General features: G+C 42.3%; 1 protein-coding gene across 1 annotated transcript in view; it reads left to right on the top strand.

Moving 5' to 3' along the window:
* The window catches only part of acbd6 (acyl-CoA binding domain containing 6), a 31,410-nt gene that overhangs the window by 2,734 nt on the left and 15,304 nt on the right, over window positions 1-13,372 (top strand). The window contains exons 4-6 of the mRNA XM_042417668.1: window positions 2,235-2,311; window positions 6,927-7,032; window positions 10,888-10,977. Coding sequence (XP_042273602.1) covers window positions 2,235-2,311; window positions 6,927-7,032; window positions 10,888-10,977 — 273 coding nt within the window. The remainder of the gene's footprint in view (window positions 1-2,234; window positions 2,312-6,926; window positions 7,033-10,887; window positions 10,978-13,372) is intronic.

Raw genomic sequence — 13,372 nt, 5'->3', positions numbered from 1 at the left:
CAGTAGCAGCAAGCAGCAATTCAATGACTGGACTCCAGCATTGCAATTTCATCATGTTACGGGTACAAAGGTGACGTTTACTTTTAGTATTTCGTCAGAATTATTGTCAGAGAAGAGTCTGATACAATTCAAGTAGACACTAGGTTTTCATTTTGAAAATAAAGAAAGTTTGAATATTAACATGGCTGTTGTAGTGCGATCAGTAAGGAAATAGAAATAGTTCCTAGACTTTAGTCTGCTTTGTTTCAGAAAAAACTGGACCTTTTAGCTAAGTTTGGTGCATTTTTATTAAGTAATAAAACCAGATAAAGTTTGACATTTAGATCAAAATTATCACTTTAAAGACAAAAGACCATGTTGCTGCTTACGTCACAGTTGAGAGGCTGCCGCTTTCATTTAAGTTGAGGGCTTGATTTAAAAGGCTGTGCTGATGTGATTGTTTGGATTTTTTTGTATACCTACCTACTAGCAATGGTAGTAACCACCAAAAACGTGTTGCTGTCCAGAAGGTACTGAAAATTGTTATTGTTGAAAGTATTTAACAATTAATTAGAAGATAATGAGAAAAGGATCATCTGGATGTACAGTAGTAACTAATGTAACTAGAGAAAAACGTGATACAACTGGCCCCTGGTATCAGGGCTACAGGTTACCATAGCTTGTAATTAAGTGAAAATGAAGAAGGGCAAAACAGGGAAGCTTCACATCTTGAACATTCCTGCCATGTCCACACGAGGCAGACGTCTGATTGACTGGATTCCCTTTAGATGTGTAGTAAACTCTCTAAACAGGGGGCTGGATTCACAGTCACATAACACTCTACAAGCAGAGCCCCAGAGAAATTGTATAAGGTTGTTTTTTTCTGGAATTCAGTGGCAAAAGAATACATTCATGTGTTCCTTAAAAAGCCCGTCACATGTCCTGGGTGACCTACTGTAGTGTCTCATTGCTCACACTCTTTTTCTTTCCATTGTCTACTTTCCCTCTGTTTTCCTTCACCTTCTCATTACTGTTCCTTATCTTCCTCCCTCTTTGTTCTCCACCTCTATGCTACCTGCTATTCCTCTATTATTTCTGCCCCCACTGTCTTCTTTAACCCCTCCGCTCTTTTATTACCCCTATCCCTCCTATTTCTTTGCTCCCCTTCCTCATTATGTCTCTTTAATAGCGTCACTGTCAACCACGTGTCCATTCCTGACACATTCTTTTCTCTACGGGCATGCTGCCGGGGCATACTCGCTGACTCTGCCCCACAGTTGCACAATGCCAGGAGGGAGTCCGGCAGACAGGCCAGCAAACGAACAAATGCTCCCCTGAAAAGAAGCTGATTGTATTAGTGTTAACAAAGCATCATAGCGTGGCAGTGGCCATTCTTGTGGAAGCACAGTTAAAATGGTGTAAGTAGGAGTGCATAGACAGAGAAGCAAGGAAGAGAATAATAGCCAGAATTTGACCTCTGTTCCTGCCTCAATTGTTGAGCAGACATTGGCTTTATATTACATTATTCTGCAGAGGAGCAGGGCCAGTGCATCAGCGAATATTCTGAGTTTCAGAAGTGAATTAGGTTGTCCCAAAAGCGCACGCACAGTTGTTTTGCTTCGCTTGTCATGTTCTCCCCCACTCTTCCCATTTTCTGAAATCAGATTTGTGTGGGTTCTTTTGTGAGTCAAGGTTGGTCAGCAAAGAATAGGCTGGGTAATAAAGTCTTGGCTGAACTGAATGTAATAAGAAATTTGAAAAAAAGAATGAAAAAAAGATTTACAAGAGTCACAAATTAAAGCACTATATATTTTATATTGTTCTCATGCATGTTGTTGGTCATTTATTACCAGTGAGGTCATGACTTAAGCCGCAGAGGCTTGTCTCACATGTTCACATTTCTCAGTTCATCTCTGGCATTAACTTTACAAAGGCTATAGGTGAAAAACTATAGTCATTCACAGTGAATAGATGAATCCAGGCCTTTTGTATTGTGTTGCACACACAACACGGTGAGGTCAATGCCTCTGTCCATATGTTGGGTAGCAACTCAGACTGCAGAACTAAGCCAATATAGACTAGGATCGTGTTTAAACAATGGTAAAGTCGTACACTTTAACCAGCTTTCCTTGCACAAGACGTACATTTGTCAATAACAGTCACCAACATCTGTACTGTAAATGTGACATGTTTAGTTTTAACTGTGTGCAAAGTGGATGATGTTCTTTAACGTGTGACTGCTTCTCATCTGACAGGAAAGACGAGGAGCAGAAAGGAGAACAGGTTTCGGAGGAGCAGCAGTCAGTTCTTTATACCAAGAGGAGATGATCAGGTATTTACATCAGAAGTGGAACAAACATGCGCACATGCAAACATAGACAACCACACATCAGAATTTTCTTAGTGTATTGTTTACATGAGTTTCACAATGTTATTGACTCTGTATGCATCTCACACACACACACACACAACTCTGTGTTCTTTGATTGTGTTTTCAGATGCCAAAGCATCTAAAAGCACTTTCTCAGTTCACAATGGTGCTGGAATAGACTCAGCTTTTTTGTTCCGGTTTTGAATCACCACTTATTTAATGCTTAGGTCAACTCGGTTTGAGTCTGGCATTGTTAACCAGAAGTCTTGATGCTGTATTTGATTATATTCAACAGACCGTAACTGCAGTTAGATCCCGGAGACGTCATACAGTTCTGATTTATGTTAATGGATTATATTCTCCATTTACTCTTGCCTGGCAGACTTACTCAAGCTTAAAAACCTCATCTTCATTTCAATGAAAAAAGAGCCTTTTTGGAGATGAAAATGAGACGTGTGAATCCTGCAGGTTTTCCTCCTAAATGGCTGTATGTGATTAGTATGCATGGTCTTGGGAAGCGGCGGCCAGAGTCTCCCTTTTTTAATTACGTTACGATTGAGGGGGTAGTTGGGGCGGAGGGGAGGGTGATGAAGACACGGCGGGTACAGCAGGGGGAAGCAGGTACAGCAGGTTCCCAGAACGACGCTCCCCTCGGTGATATCCGGTAGCAACGATGCCCCGAGGGAAACCAGAGAGAAGGAAGTCATTAACATGTCACGTACACACACCTATGCAGATGCGTGTGCGCACAAACATACACTTGCCGCTATACGTCGCCACGATTGCATTCGAATCCATGCATAACCTGCCGGAACTGTCACACTCACTGCTCCGCTGCATTCCAATTTCCTCTTTCCTGCACGCAAACACACGCACAGACCCACTCCATATTAAACAGCTAAGCACCTGATAACCAGACAGAGAGTTAATTGCATTGCTCACTGCTCATCTTGCTCTTAAAGTGTGTGTGTGTGTGTGTGTGTGTGTGTGTGTGTCTGTATTGATAAATGCAGGATTGATTAGCAATATCCCCGGATTACTGAGCTGATCAGTGTGTGATTGAGGAGGCTTTGAATGCTACATTTGTAATTCTCTCACCCACCTTGAAAAGGGATTCTGATAAACACTGGAGGCTTTGTTGTCTGGACACTTTGCTGGAAGCCGGCGCTGAGTTAGTCAAGTTCTCATTGGTTCTCGTACTTCTATGGAGCTCAGCCATGTTGAGAGTGTAGACCAGAGTCCTATAGGGGATGTGATGACAGATTGTATAGGCCCATGTATCTGTGTATGTGTGTGTGTGTGTGTGTGTGAGTGTGTGTGTGTGTGTGATGGATAATGTGGCTGCGGTGTTGATGAGTGAAGCTCAGGCCAGGTAGATGAGTGTTCTCTACCGCTGTGGCCAGTTTAGCCTGATGGATGAAGGACATATCTGCCAGTACACCAGACTGGACACACACATGTGGGCACATAACACTCGCACATACACACACACAAAACCCTCGGTACCCCAGCTGTTGTGATGACAGAGTAGCCTGTGACCTTCCCAGCATGCACTGCGGCACTGTTGATGTCACGTCATTTATAGGAGACACATTAATCATTTGTTTGTTTATGGCCTCTGTGTGTTTGCGTGCATGCACGTTTGTGTGGATTCATGTTTCTCACTGTGGTATAGACTATATGCAGGTGTTGGTTGTATAGTTGTACTCATATGTAAGCTTTATTTTAGCAGTTGTTTATATTATATAACTGTACACTACATACTTATTGGTGTGTGTGCGTGTGCTTGTGCTTTTATATACGTGAGCATGTGTCATGCGCCCGTCAGGCCAGCCCTGTCCGACCATCGACGAAAGACTGATGAGCTGGCCTATTGATTAGTTGCCAGGGGAGACGGATGGCGGCCACACATCAGGGACGCTCGGGGTCACCATGGCCATCAGACAAGGAAGTGGGCGTGGCCCGTAGCGTGGAGACTCATGAATAAACATAGCGGCGGTAATCAGGAGTATGTAAATTAATGTGCTCATACATAACCTAGCAGTGATAAAAGTGTAATGAGTTATTCATAATTCATCACGGACTGATGAGGAGACGTCGGGGAGAGGGAGGGCAGGAACGAGAGAGAGAGAGAGAGCATGTCGATGGAAAGCTGAAGAAAGAGAAGTACAGAGGTTCATTAAAGAGAACAGCAGACAAAACTTTGTTTGTGTCTGCTATTGGTGTCAGTTTTGGAACTGTATTGTCTCTTTAAACAGTAAAATGTGTTGCCTGTGAGTAGCGCATAGTTTTGAAGTTGTAGTTGTGAGTGGAGGAGTGGGCAGTGGATCTCTCTGTGACTGAAGAACTGTGCTTTGATTTTCTGATCAAACTCTTGTTCTTGGTATCAAACTTGACATTTCATTGTCTGAACAGAAACAAACAGCCTTTACAGAAAGCTTGTCAGTGATGCTGGAAACCACTCTTGATTCCTGTTAGTATTGCTATTTTAACTTCTCCAAGTGTGATAGATAACGTCAAAAAGTGTTGAGTCGGAGCGCCCTGGTAGCCGAATGGTTACAGTGTATGCCACATAACCGCTGGTTCGACTCTAGCTTGGGACCTTTGTTGCATGTCATACCCCTTTCTTTCTCTCTCTCTCTCTCTCTCTCTGTTGAGTCAAGAGCATTTGGACTTGTACATTCTTGAACATGTTTCGCCTCTCATCCAAAACAGTCTCTAACGACTGTCACATAACAGACAAGAGGACTAACAAAACCACACGTGACTTCAACAACCCTACAGAGATTAAATAACTGAGACTCCCCACCAGTCAGTCAGAACTGAAGAAACCTTTTGGGTGAGAAGTGGGACGTCTTCAAGAATCTACTACAAGTCTAGTTGCTCACACTTTTGGATATATTTACTCTACCTGGGTGACGGAGAACCGTCACAGACTTGATAAATAACCAAAGTATTATGTGCCCCGCCCCCCTTCTCTTTAAGCTCACAGAAGAGTTATGAAAATCCGGTCATGAGATAAAGAGATTTTTAGAAATCCTGAGAGAGACATTTGATTGGTCACAAGTTTAAAAACAACCACTGTCTAAAAGTACCTCTAATTTGTTTTTTGGTGGGTACAAACAAGTTCAGGGTTTCCCTCAGGAAATCATGTAGCAGAGGTGGTAAGCCACCCAGATGCTGACACATCCCTACTTGTGATAAATTTAGTTAGGTGGTGACGGCCTAAACATTAGCTACACTCATTGAATATATACCATTTACTAAAATAGTACTTTAAGCTCTTTTTCCCTGAAGATCGTTTTATTTCTAAGATATTTAATGAACCCTGAAGATCTCAGCCTGCTGTTTCCTCACTCTTCAATCTGACATTTATGCATGAATTTACATAGCCACCTCTGTTTCACCAGGCTAACAGAGGACTGGCAGTGTAAGATAATTGTACCTCTAAACCCTGACAGTGTTAAGGCCACTCTCTCCCCACCAAGCTAAACAACACCCTCTATGTTTGTGGTGGCACAGGAGCCCCACATTGGCTCCTGTGCGGCTGGAGCCAGGTGGGTGCTGTGGGACACGTAAGCAACAGAGCAGGCGTCAGAGACGGGAACTGGGGTATTTGGCCTTGGGGGATGACTGACTTACTGCGTGGGAGTGGTACAGCGGCGGGTATGTGGGGTTTCTGTCAGACAATAGAGCACTAAATTCAATTAATCTGAATGGCCGGCATGGGTAGGAGGGAGGGGAAGGCGTAAAGCTCTAAATGAGATTTCGCCCCTTCTCTCCCACTCACCCAACAGCCCCACCACCACCACCACCACCTCCACCACGACTGCACCCTGCCTCCCCCCAGCACTCACTCCTGTCCCCAATGCCAGGAGGTGATTAGAGAGATATAATCAGAGGTGGGATGGTGCCGGCGTGTGTGTGTGTGTGCCAGTGTTCCCAAGGGATATGGCACGTGCGGCTGCTGCTTGTGTATGAGACAGAGAGACTACTTTATATTATCTGTCTGTGTGTTTGATGACTAAATACTGTTGGAACATGCTATTTGCTTTCCTGTGTGTGCACACAATTTTCACATGAAGCACTGGAATGGACACGCTGGTGGGTTAAAGGGTCGGTTCACCCAAATTACACAAGAACATATTTTCCCACTTAACTCACTTTCTAGCTATTCAGATAGTAGTTTTATTTTTTTTGAGAAATCCATCTCTGAGATTTCTGCCAGTACAAAAGGAATTGATTTTATTTAGTTTCTGATGCTCACAGCCTTGAAAGATTCAATAAAAATCAACAGCGATAAAAATCAACAGCAACATCAGTGTTATTGACAGTTTTCATTGGCACACTTTCTTCAATAGAAAGTAGTTCCAATGAAACCTGTGGTTTATTCAGCATAACCAGCACAGTAAATGTAGGGATGTTACTTTTGGTTTTCTCAATTATATATTTTTTCAAGCGATCAGCAACTCAAAAGAAATTCCTGTGAAATCATAGACAAGAATCTAAACTGGACCTTTCTCTCTTTCTCTCTCTCCGTCTCTCTTTCTGTTTTCTATTTCTGTATCACTCTCAGGGAAGAGGATAAGAACATCTTTGATTACTGCAGAGAAAATAACATCGACCACATCAGCAAGGCCATCAGCTCCCAGAAAGTGGATGTCAATACTAAAGATGAAGAGGTAACTACAAAAAAAACAGCACCAAGAAATATGTATAGATGATATAGGAAAGATGCTATAAATAGTGTTACTGTAAATGAATAGAGTATTACCATGAAACACTGTAATGTCTATACATAATGTGGGTGTTAGACAGCAGGGGGTAAATCAACCTTTCACCAGAGGATGTATGATCAACCCTCATTTTAGGAGGAAGTCGCCCTGCTCAAGTGATCTGTGTGCTGACCCCTCGTGAAAAGAAAATCTAAAAGTGATCTGTGGAGTATCATGAAAAATACCAGTTACTGGAGTATGGTTCATGCAGCTCTTTTTGCAATCGTTACATAATGCTTTTTATCTGAAGCCACAAACACACGGGAACCTCTCCTCAGGCTGAGATGCGTAATTTGCGTGAACAGCTATTACCATCGTGAGGTGTTTTCCGGATTGACCTCGAAATCCATTCTTCTGTCCTTGATTCATTATCGGCCGGGCCAAATGGCCCGCTCCCTGCCGCTCTTTCATCACAGCCATTCTTCAGATAAGCAGGCAGTTGGCTGGTGAGTTCCCCACTCGAAGGCCAGATGGTTTAGGGCCCTCTGCAGAGAAAGCTTTGTCTGTCCGCTGTCATTGTTGTCTGCTCACCTGCAGTGGAGCCTGTTCAACAGCAGAGGGCAGTGGTGAAGTTTCATCACATCAGCCAGAAACTTGGTCTGCTTCTACAGCTCAGACAGACAGAGGCAGAGAGTGAAAGACTCAGTCAGATCCAAACCCACACTTTGGATCTGACTGAGCCAAACATCCACCTGTATGGACTGAAATTGTATGGAAGTTTTTTCAGAAACATAGTAGAGCATGCTTGGTTAATGAATTCATCCTGTCATTCATGGAAATTGCTCATTAATGCCTTTTTTTTTTTTAAAAAAGGTGATTTTCTGAGAATTACCAGTTATAACCTAACTGGACACGCCAACAATGTGCATTTGCATTGTTCATGAGTAAAATAGATGTTAAATTATTTCTTTCTTTTTCTTCTTTCTTTCTTCATTTTCTTTCTAAAACAAATCACAGGTGACACAAACCCCAAATGAAACCTTAACAGCTCTAAGGAAATATGATCACCATTTATTGCTCTCTACTGCATTCCTTTAGTTTGGGAAATGCTAGCTATTTTATATATTTACCTTATTTGTCATCACTATGTTGTGTTTGATTACTTTAATCATTGTTGCTCTCTCATTTTTCATTTCATAGCCCTGACAATCTTATTATTATTGTACATTTTATTATTTATGTAAAGTAGAAAACGTGTTTAACTGTGAAATCAACTGATTAAAGAAGAATGGCTTTACAAAAAGCCCAGTTGCTAGAATCCAGCATTTCATGAATTTGATAACTTTTTTTATGCTTTTACAGATACAAGCTTCATGAATACCATTCAGAGAACTCACCACTGATCTGCAGCTACTCAGGAATATATATTAGGCTGATTTGTATATACTTGAAAGTCCTTGAGCTTTAAGCTCGCAGTCTTGTGCTGAGGAGGTGTTTGTTCAGTCTCTTCTTGAAGGCACGAACACTACTTGATGTGATGTCTCCGACGACAGCAGGGGGGGAAGGCTGTTCCATGCTGTTACAGCAGAGTGGAGAAAGCTCCTGTCAAAGCAGTTGGTGTTAGCCCTGAAAGTGACAAGGCATGAGTTGGTGGAAACCTCCATGTGGTTCAACCTGAGACATGAGCTGAGCAGTGCTTTCAGGTCTGCTGGACTGTTCGGAGTGTGCATCTTGAAAAGAACAGTTGTTGCAGCAACTGTTCTGCAGTGGCTCAGCTTGGTGATGGCACAGTCCTTTAGGGCATAGTCCTTATCCACACCAATGATCTTTAGTGCCTTTTTCTGGATGATATCTAGCTGCCTAAGAGTGGTTTGTGTTCATCCAGGGAAGGCAGGGAGTACTCCATGATGCTCCTGATCTGGGTTTTGTAGACGTTGGCTCTGCCTCTAGGATCATGCTTGTTGGTCAACTTACGCAATACTCCGAGATGTTGTCCAGCACGTTTGCAGATGTTAGACAGATGGCGGGTCCACTGAACTTTTCTGTCAATGCATAGTCCTTGAACTTCCATCTGCTCGCTGAGCTTGATTTTTAATGAGATCAGGATGAGATGGATTCCTCTCTCTAGACTCATTGCCTTACACTTGGTGGGCTCGTAGGTGAGCTTCCAGGCATCCGCCCACTTTCAATGTCATATTTTCTTATTACAGATGATAAAACCAACTCATAGGTGCATTACCGCCAAATGAACTGTTACTGAAGATGCTGAATTATGGACACACTTAGATATGCTTTGAAAACCACTTCTGAAGCAGCATGTGGAGAAGTGCACATCAAGTGTTTGTTAAGTGTTCCAGGAATCAAAGCAAACAAAGAAGTCTGGAGAGGCAACCTTCTCTTTTTATTGACCAAAAGTGTTGAAGAGTATCTCAATTTATATCCAATATTTTAGGAATCATCCTTTTTAATCTTGCCTTTCAGTAATCTGTTCTCATTTTTCAGTATTCTTCAATAATCTAATTACTATAAACTGCATCTCATGCAAGAAACGTACTATACCAGTGAAATGTGTTATTGTATTCTAGTATGTTGACGTTTTTCAGATGTGGGATATGCTAGCATACTTTGCCCACACTGTATACTTACCGTTGCAAATGAACTCAAACATGCAAAACTACAAGGCTATGGAGATATGGAGAGACTGCACATACATTTTGCATAAATAAGCTGACCAGGGTGTGTGTGTATATATACTCTTACAAAATGTGCCTTTGTCTTCCAGGGTGACCAGGAGTTTTCCCAACTCCTCAAAAAAACTACTTTTCTGTCTACTTGAGCAGAGAGTGTTGGGGTTTAACCTTCATAGATAAAAGGCTATATCAGCCCTGATCAGAAGAGGTCTTTATTAGTGTACTAATGTCAAGCGTGGCCCAAACTCTACATTTTTATTAACATGATGTGTTCTCAACTTCGAATACTCCAGTTATTCAGTCTATTATGAATCCCTGCAGCTCCCCCAGAGCTCACTTAATACTCTGTTGGAACCGGCAAACTCTGGTTTTCAGTGAAAATGCAGCCAGCAGTCAGCAGCAGCACACCTGGAAGAGAGCAGGGAAGCGAGAGGGACTGGGAGAGTGAGGGACCAACTTATTGGTATTCTGGTCTGGCTCATAAGTATCAATTTTAACATGCAGCCATGGTGATCAATATGATTTAAGCAACAGAATTGGACTTGGAGAGTTTGCTTTACCTAATTGGTCTCACTGAAAAATGAGCTTGCGTGGTTTTATTAGAGCAAGGATCTTGGACCTAGGAGAGGATGGTGTGTGTATGTGTGTACTGTATATGTGTGTGTGTGTCTATGTGATGTAGGGTAGGGGGCTGCTGATCGGGGTGGCTCCTGTCTTGTGCACAGCCTCCCATCAATCAAGCTTTACGGACTGTGCAGGTTTCTGCAATTTGTCCTTGAGGCCTCGGTCTCCACCTATTGCTCTTCTTTGCACACACACGCACACACACACAGAGCTTTCCACGTATCTTGTCACTCTGTCCGCAGGTCATTATGGAATTCTCTGAGTTCTGAATGGTTGTGCATAATTTATTTTGTCTGGAAGCAAAGAAACTGAGTGAAGTCCAGTTAACTTTGAGGCACAGGAAGTGTAGGAGAAGAAGGATGAGGAGGAGGAGGAGGAGAAGGATGTCAGTGTTTCAGTCTGAACTGACAGCCTCAGACTAAGAGTTAATTTAAACTATCTTTTTAACCTTCTGCACATGCCATTTATGCCTGTTTCTAATAATCATCTGGTACTTGTGTGTTTGCAGGGTCGGGCTCTCCTGCATTGGGCCTGTGACAGAGGACACAAGGAGCTGGTGTCTGTACTACTGCAGCACAAAGCAGACATCAACAGTCAGGTGAGCAACATTTTTTCCCTCTCTTTCTGGGTGTTTCACATGCAGTTCAAACTAAATCATCCCTCTAAAAACCCCTTTACACTGCGCGAGCTCGGCCCACCTGAGGAAAAAAAGTTGACAATCATGAGAGAAAAGTGATAAAATCTTTGGTCGTTAATCCAAAACGATGGTCCTGAATCACACTGTGAGACACGTCCACTGACGAGCGATTTGGCTGCTGCCACTACAACAACCCAATCAGAATACAACATGAAATGACTCACAATACACCGGCTGGTGTGATGTTTTGTAAGTGCAGTAAGTACAGTCTGATACAGATTGTGAACTATGTGAGAATTTTTGAGTTTTTGACTTACAGTGTGTATTTATAGAAAACACCATTATTATGTTTCAGCTTTTCTAGAAGGTCAATGAAAGAAACTCTTAATGGGAAAAAAATATTGTGTAACGGAGGCTTATGGAACAACAACTAATTACGTTATTAGACTCCACGTCTATAATTGCATAAATTAGGATACTTGAGAGACGGACTCAAGAAAAGATTTTAAGGTGGCGGAAGAATATTAACCTTCATTCATGTGCAACTTCATTTGCAGTTACACACAGTCATGCATGGCACAGGTTTTTTTTTTGCAATCACACAATAAAAATGGTTTGAGTTTACCCACCCAGAGAATTATAATGTGTTTGTTTGATCGCGTGAATTCAACAAAGAATAGGATGCGTTAAAAGATTTTCACTAGGATGTCTAGTGGCCGTCCTTGTGTGTTGAGGTGTGTGTGAGTGTGGGTGAGCAGATATCAGTGTTTGTAATAGATGGAATTAGGGAGGGAAAGAGTGGAAAGTGGCAGGAGCTTTATAATTCCTGCTGTGCTCACATGCAAACCCCAAGGCAAATGTTGACATGTCCAGCATCCCCATTGCCCTTCTCTTTTCTCTCTCCATCCCCTCCAGAAGGTCACCTTTAATTCACTTTGTGCCACAGACAAATCCTCCAGGGCTTTAGCAGACAGAGTTAGCTGGTAGCTAGCCTAGTGTTTAGCCTCCGTAAGGTTTAGCCGCATCCAGGAGGCTTTAGCTTTGGCTGTAAGCTGGCTCAGCTGCACATCGGAGAAATTACTCCTCCGTCCGCCCAGCGGCACGACACCGTGCAGTTCAGCGGGGCTGCACACTGAGGCTTTAACTGTAAGGCCGAATCAATTGGAAGTAATCAGGCAAATTGTTTTACGTTGCACAACCCACATAATCAGGACATTTCACAAATGACTTTCTCTTTTGTGGTCATGCGTGGCCCCTTTTGTTTTGAACGCTGCAGGGAGGGGGCGGATTTGTGGTGAATGGTTCATAAAAGACTTAACAGCAGGATAACTACGAAACACTTCACTGATGATTTAGAGCCATATCAAGATAATGACAGTAGAGGAGGGTTGATGTATAGAGAGAGGCTTTTGTCCTTTTGTAAGGTGTAGCGTATTTACAATCATGTATCTATCATTAAAATATAAATTGATATCTCCATGTGCCAAGATTTTTCAGCAGTCAAAGTAGGAAACATAAATCTTTGCCCAGGTAGCCCAGCGATATTGGATGGCTGAATCGAGTAGACTTTTAATTTATTTCCCACACACTCACACTCTTTGTCTGATTCTACTTCTTTCTGTATCAAAATACAAAGAGGGAAATAATCCAATGTTCCTTCTTCCCTCCTGAATTTGTAAGAGAGCAAACAGAGAAAAGATGACAGTAATTGAGAGATTTCAGACGTATTTTCATTATTTAAAATCCTGTTCTGCTTAAAAGTTTGTTTTTGGGGGGGGGCTTTTTGAGCAAATATATGAAAGTTAAGGAAAGAAAACTTCAAATTGTGTATCAGAGGGAGACTTTTTAAGCCAATCAGAGCACAAGCCTAATCTGAATTCATGCATTCGGCCCATCAGGCCATCGTTTCTCCCCGCCTGTCTCTCAGGTGTCAGAGGAAGCCAGCTGTGGAGAAGTCTGAATATTAAAGAAACTGGACCTCTGCTGCAGAGTTACTGGAAGCAGATTTATGAGGTGGCAAAGAGGTGGCTGAGAGAAAAATATAGTCCGCTAAATCATACCAGTCTGTCGCAATGCCAAATTATCTCACTATGTAAAACTTACAGAACGATATGCTTCTCATTAGAACTTGCTTGAACATCCTCTTGCTTTTTTAAATCGGAGTTAAGTTAACGAGGAAAGGAGGAATAAATGAAGAAAAGAAGGAAAGGAGGGTTTTTGCTTTACTGGAGAAAACGTAAAATTTGATGGACAGTTTCATGCATCTATCCTTTTTTGCTTTTGCTTTTCAAAGCCCTCTTTGACAGGAAAGGAGGCGTATGGGAGGTTGTGTGTGTGTGTGTTCATGAGAGGAATG

Source organism: Thunnus maccoyii, chromosome 7 (genome assembly GCF_910596095.1).
Source record: "Thunnus maccoyii chromosome 7, fThuMac1.1, whole genome shotgun sequence".
Taxonomy (NCBI): domain Eukaryota; kingdom Metazoa; phylum Chordata; class Actinopteri; order Scombriformes; family Scombridae; genus Thunnus; species Thunnus maccoyii.
The sequence above is the reverse complement of the archived record's forward strand: the minus strand, read 5'-3'. Positions and strand labels throughout refer to the sequence as shown.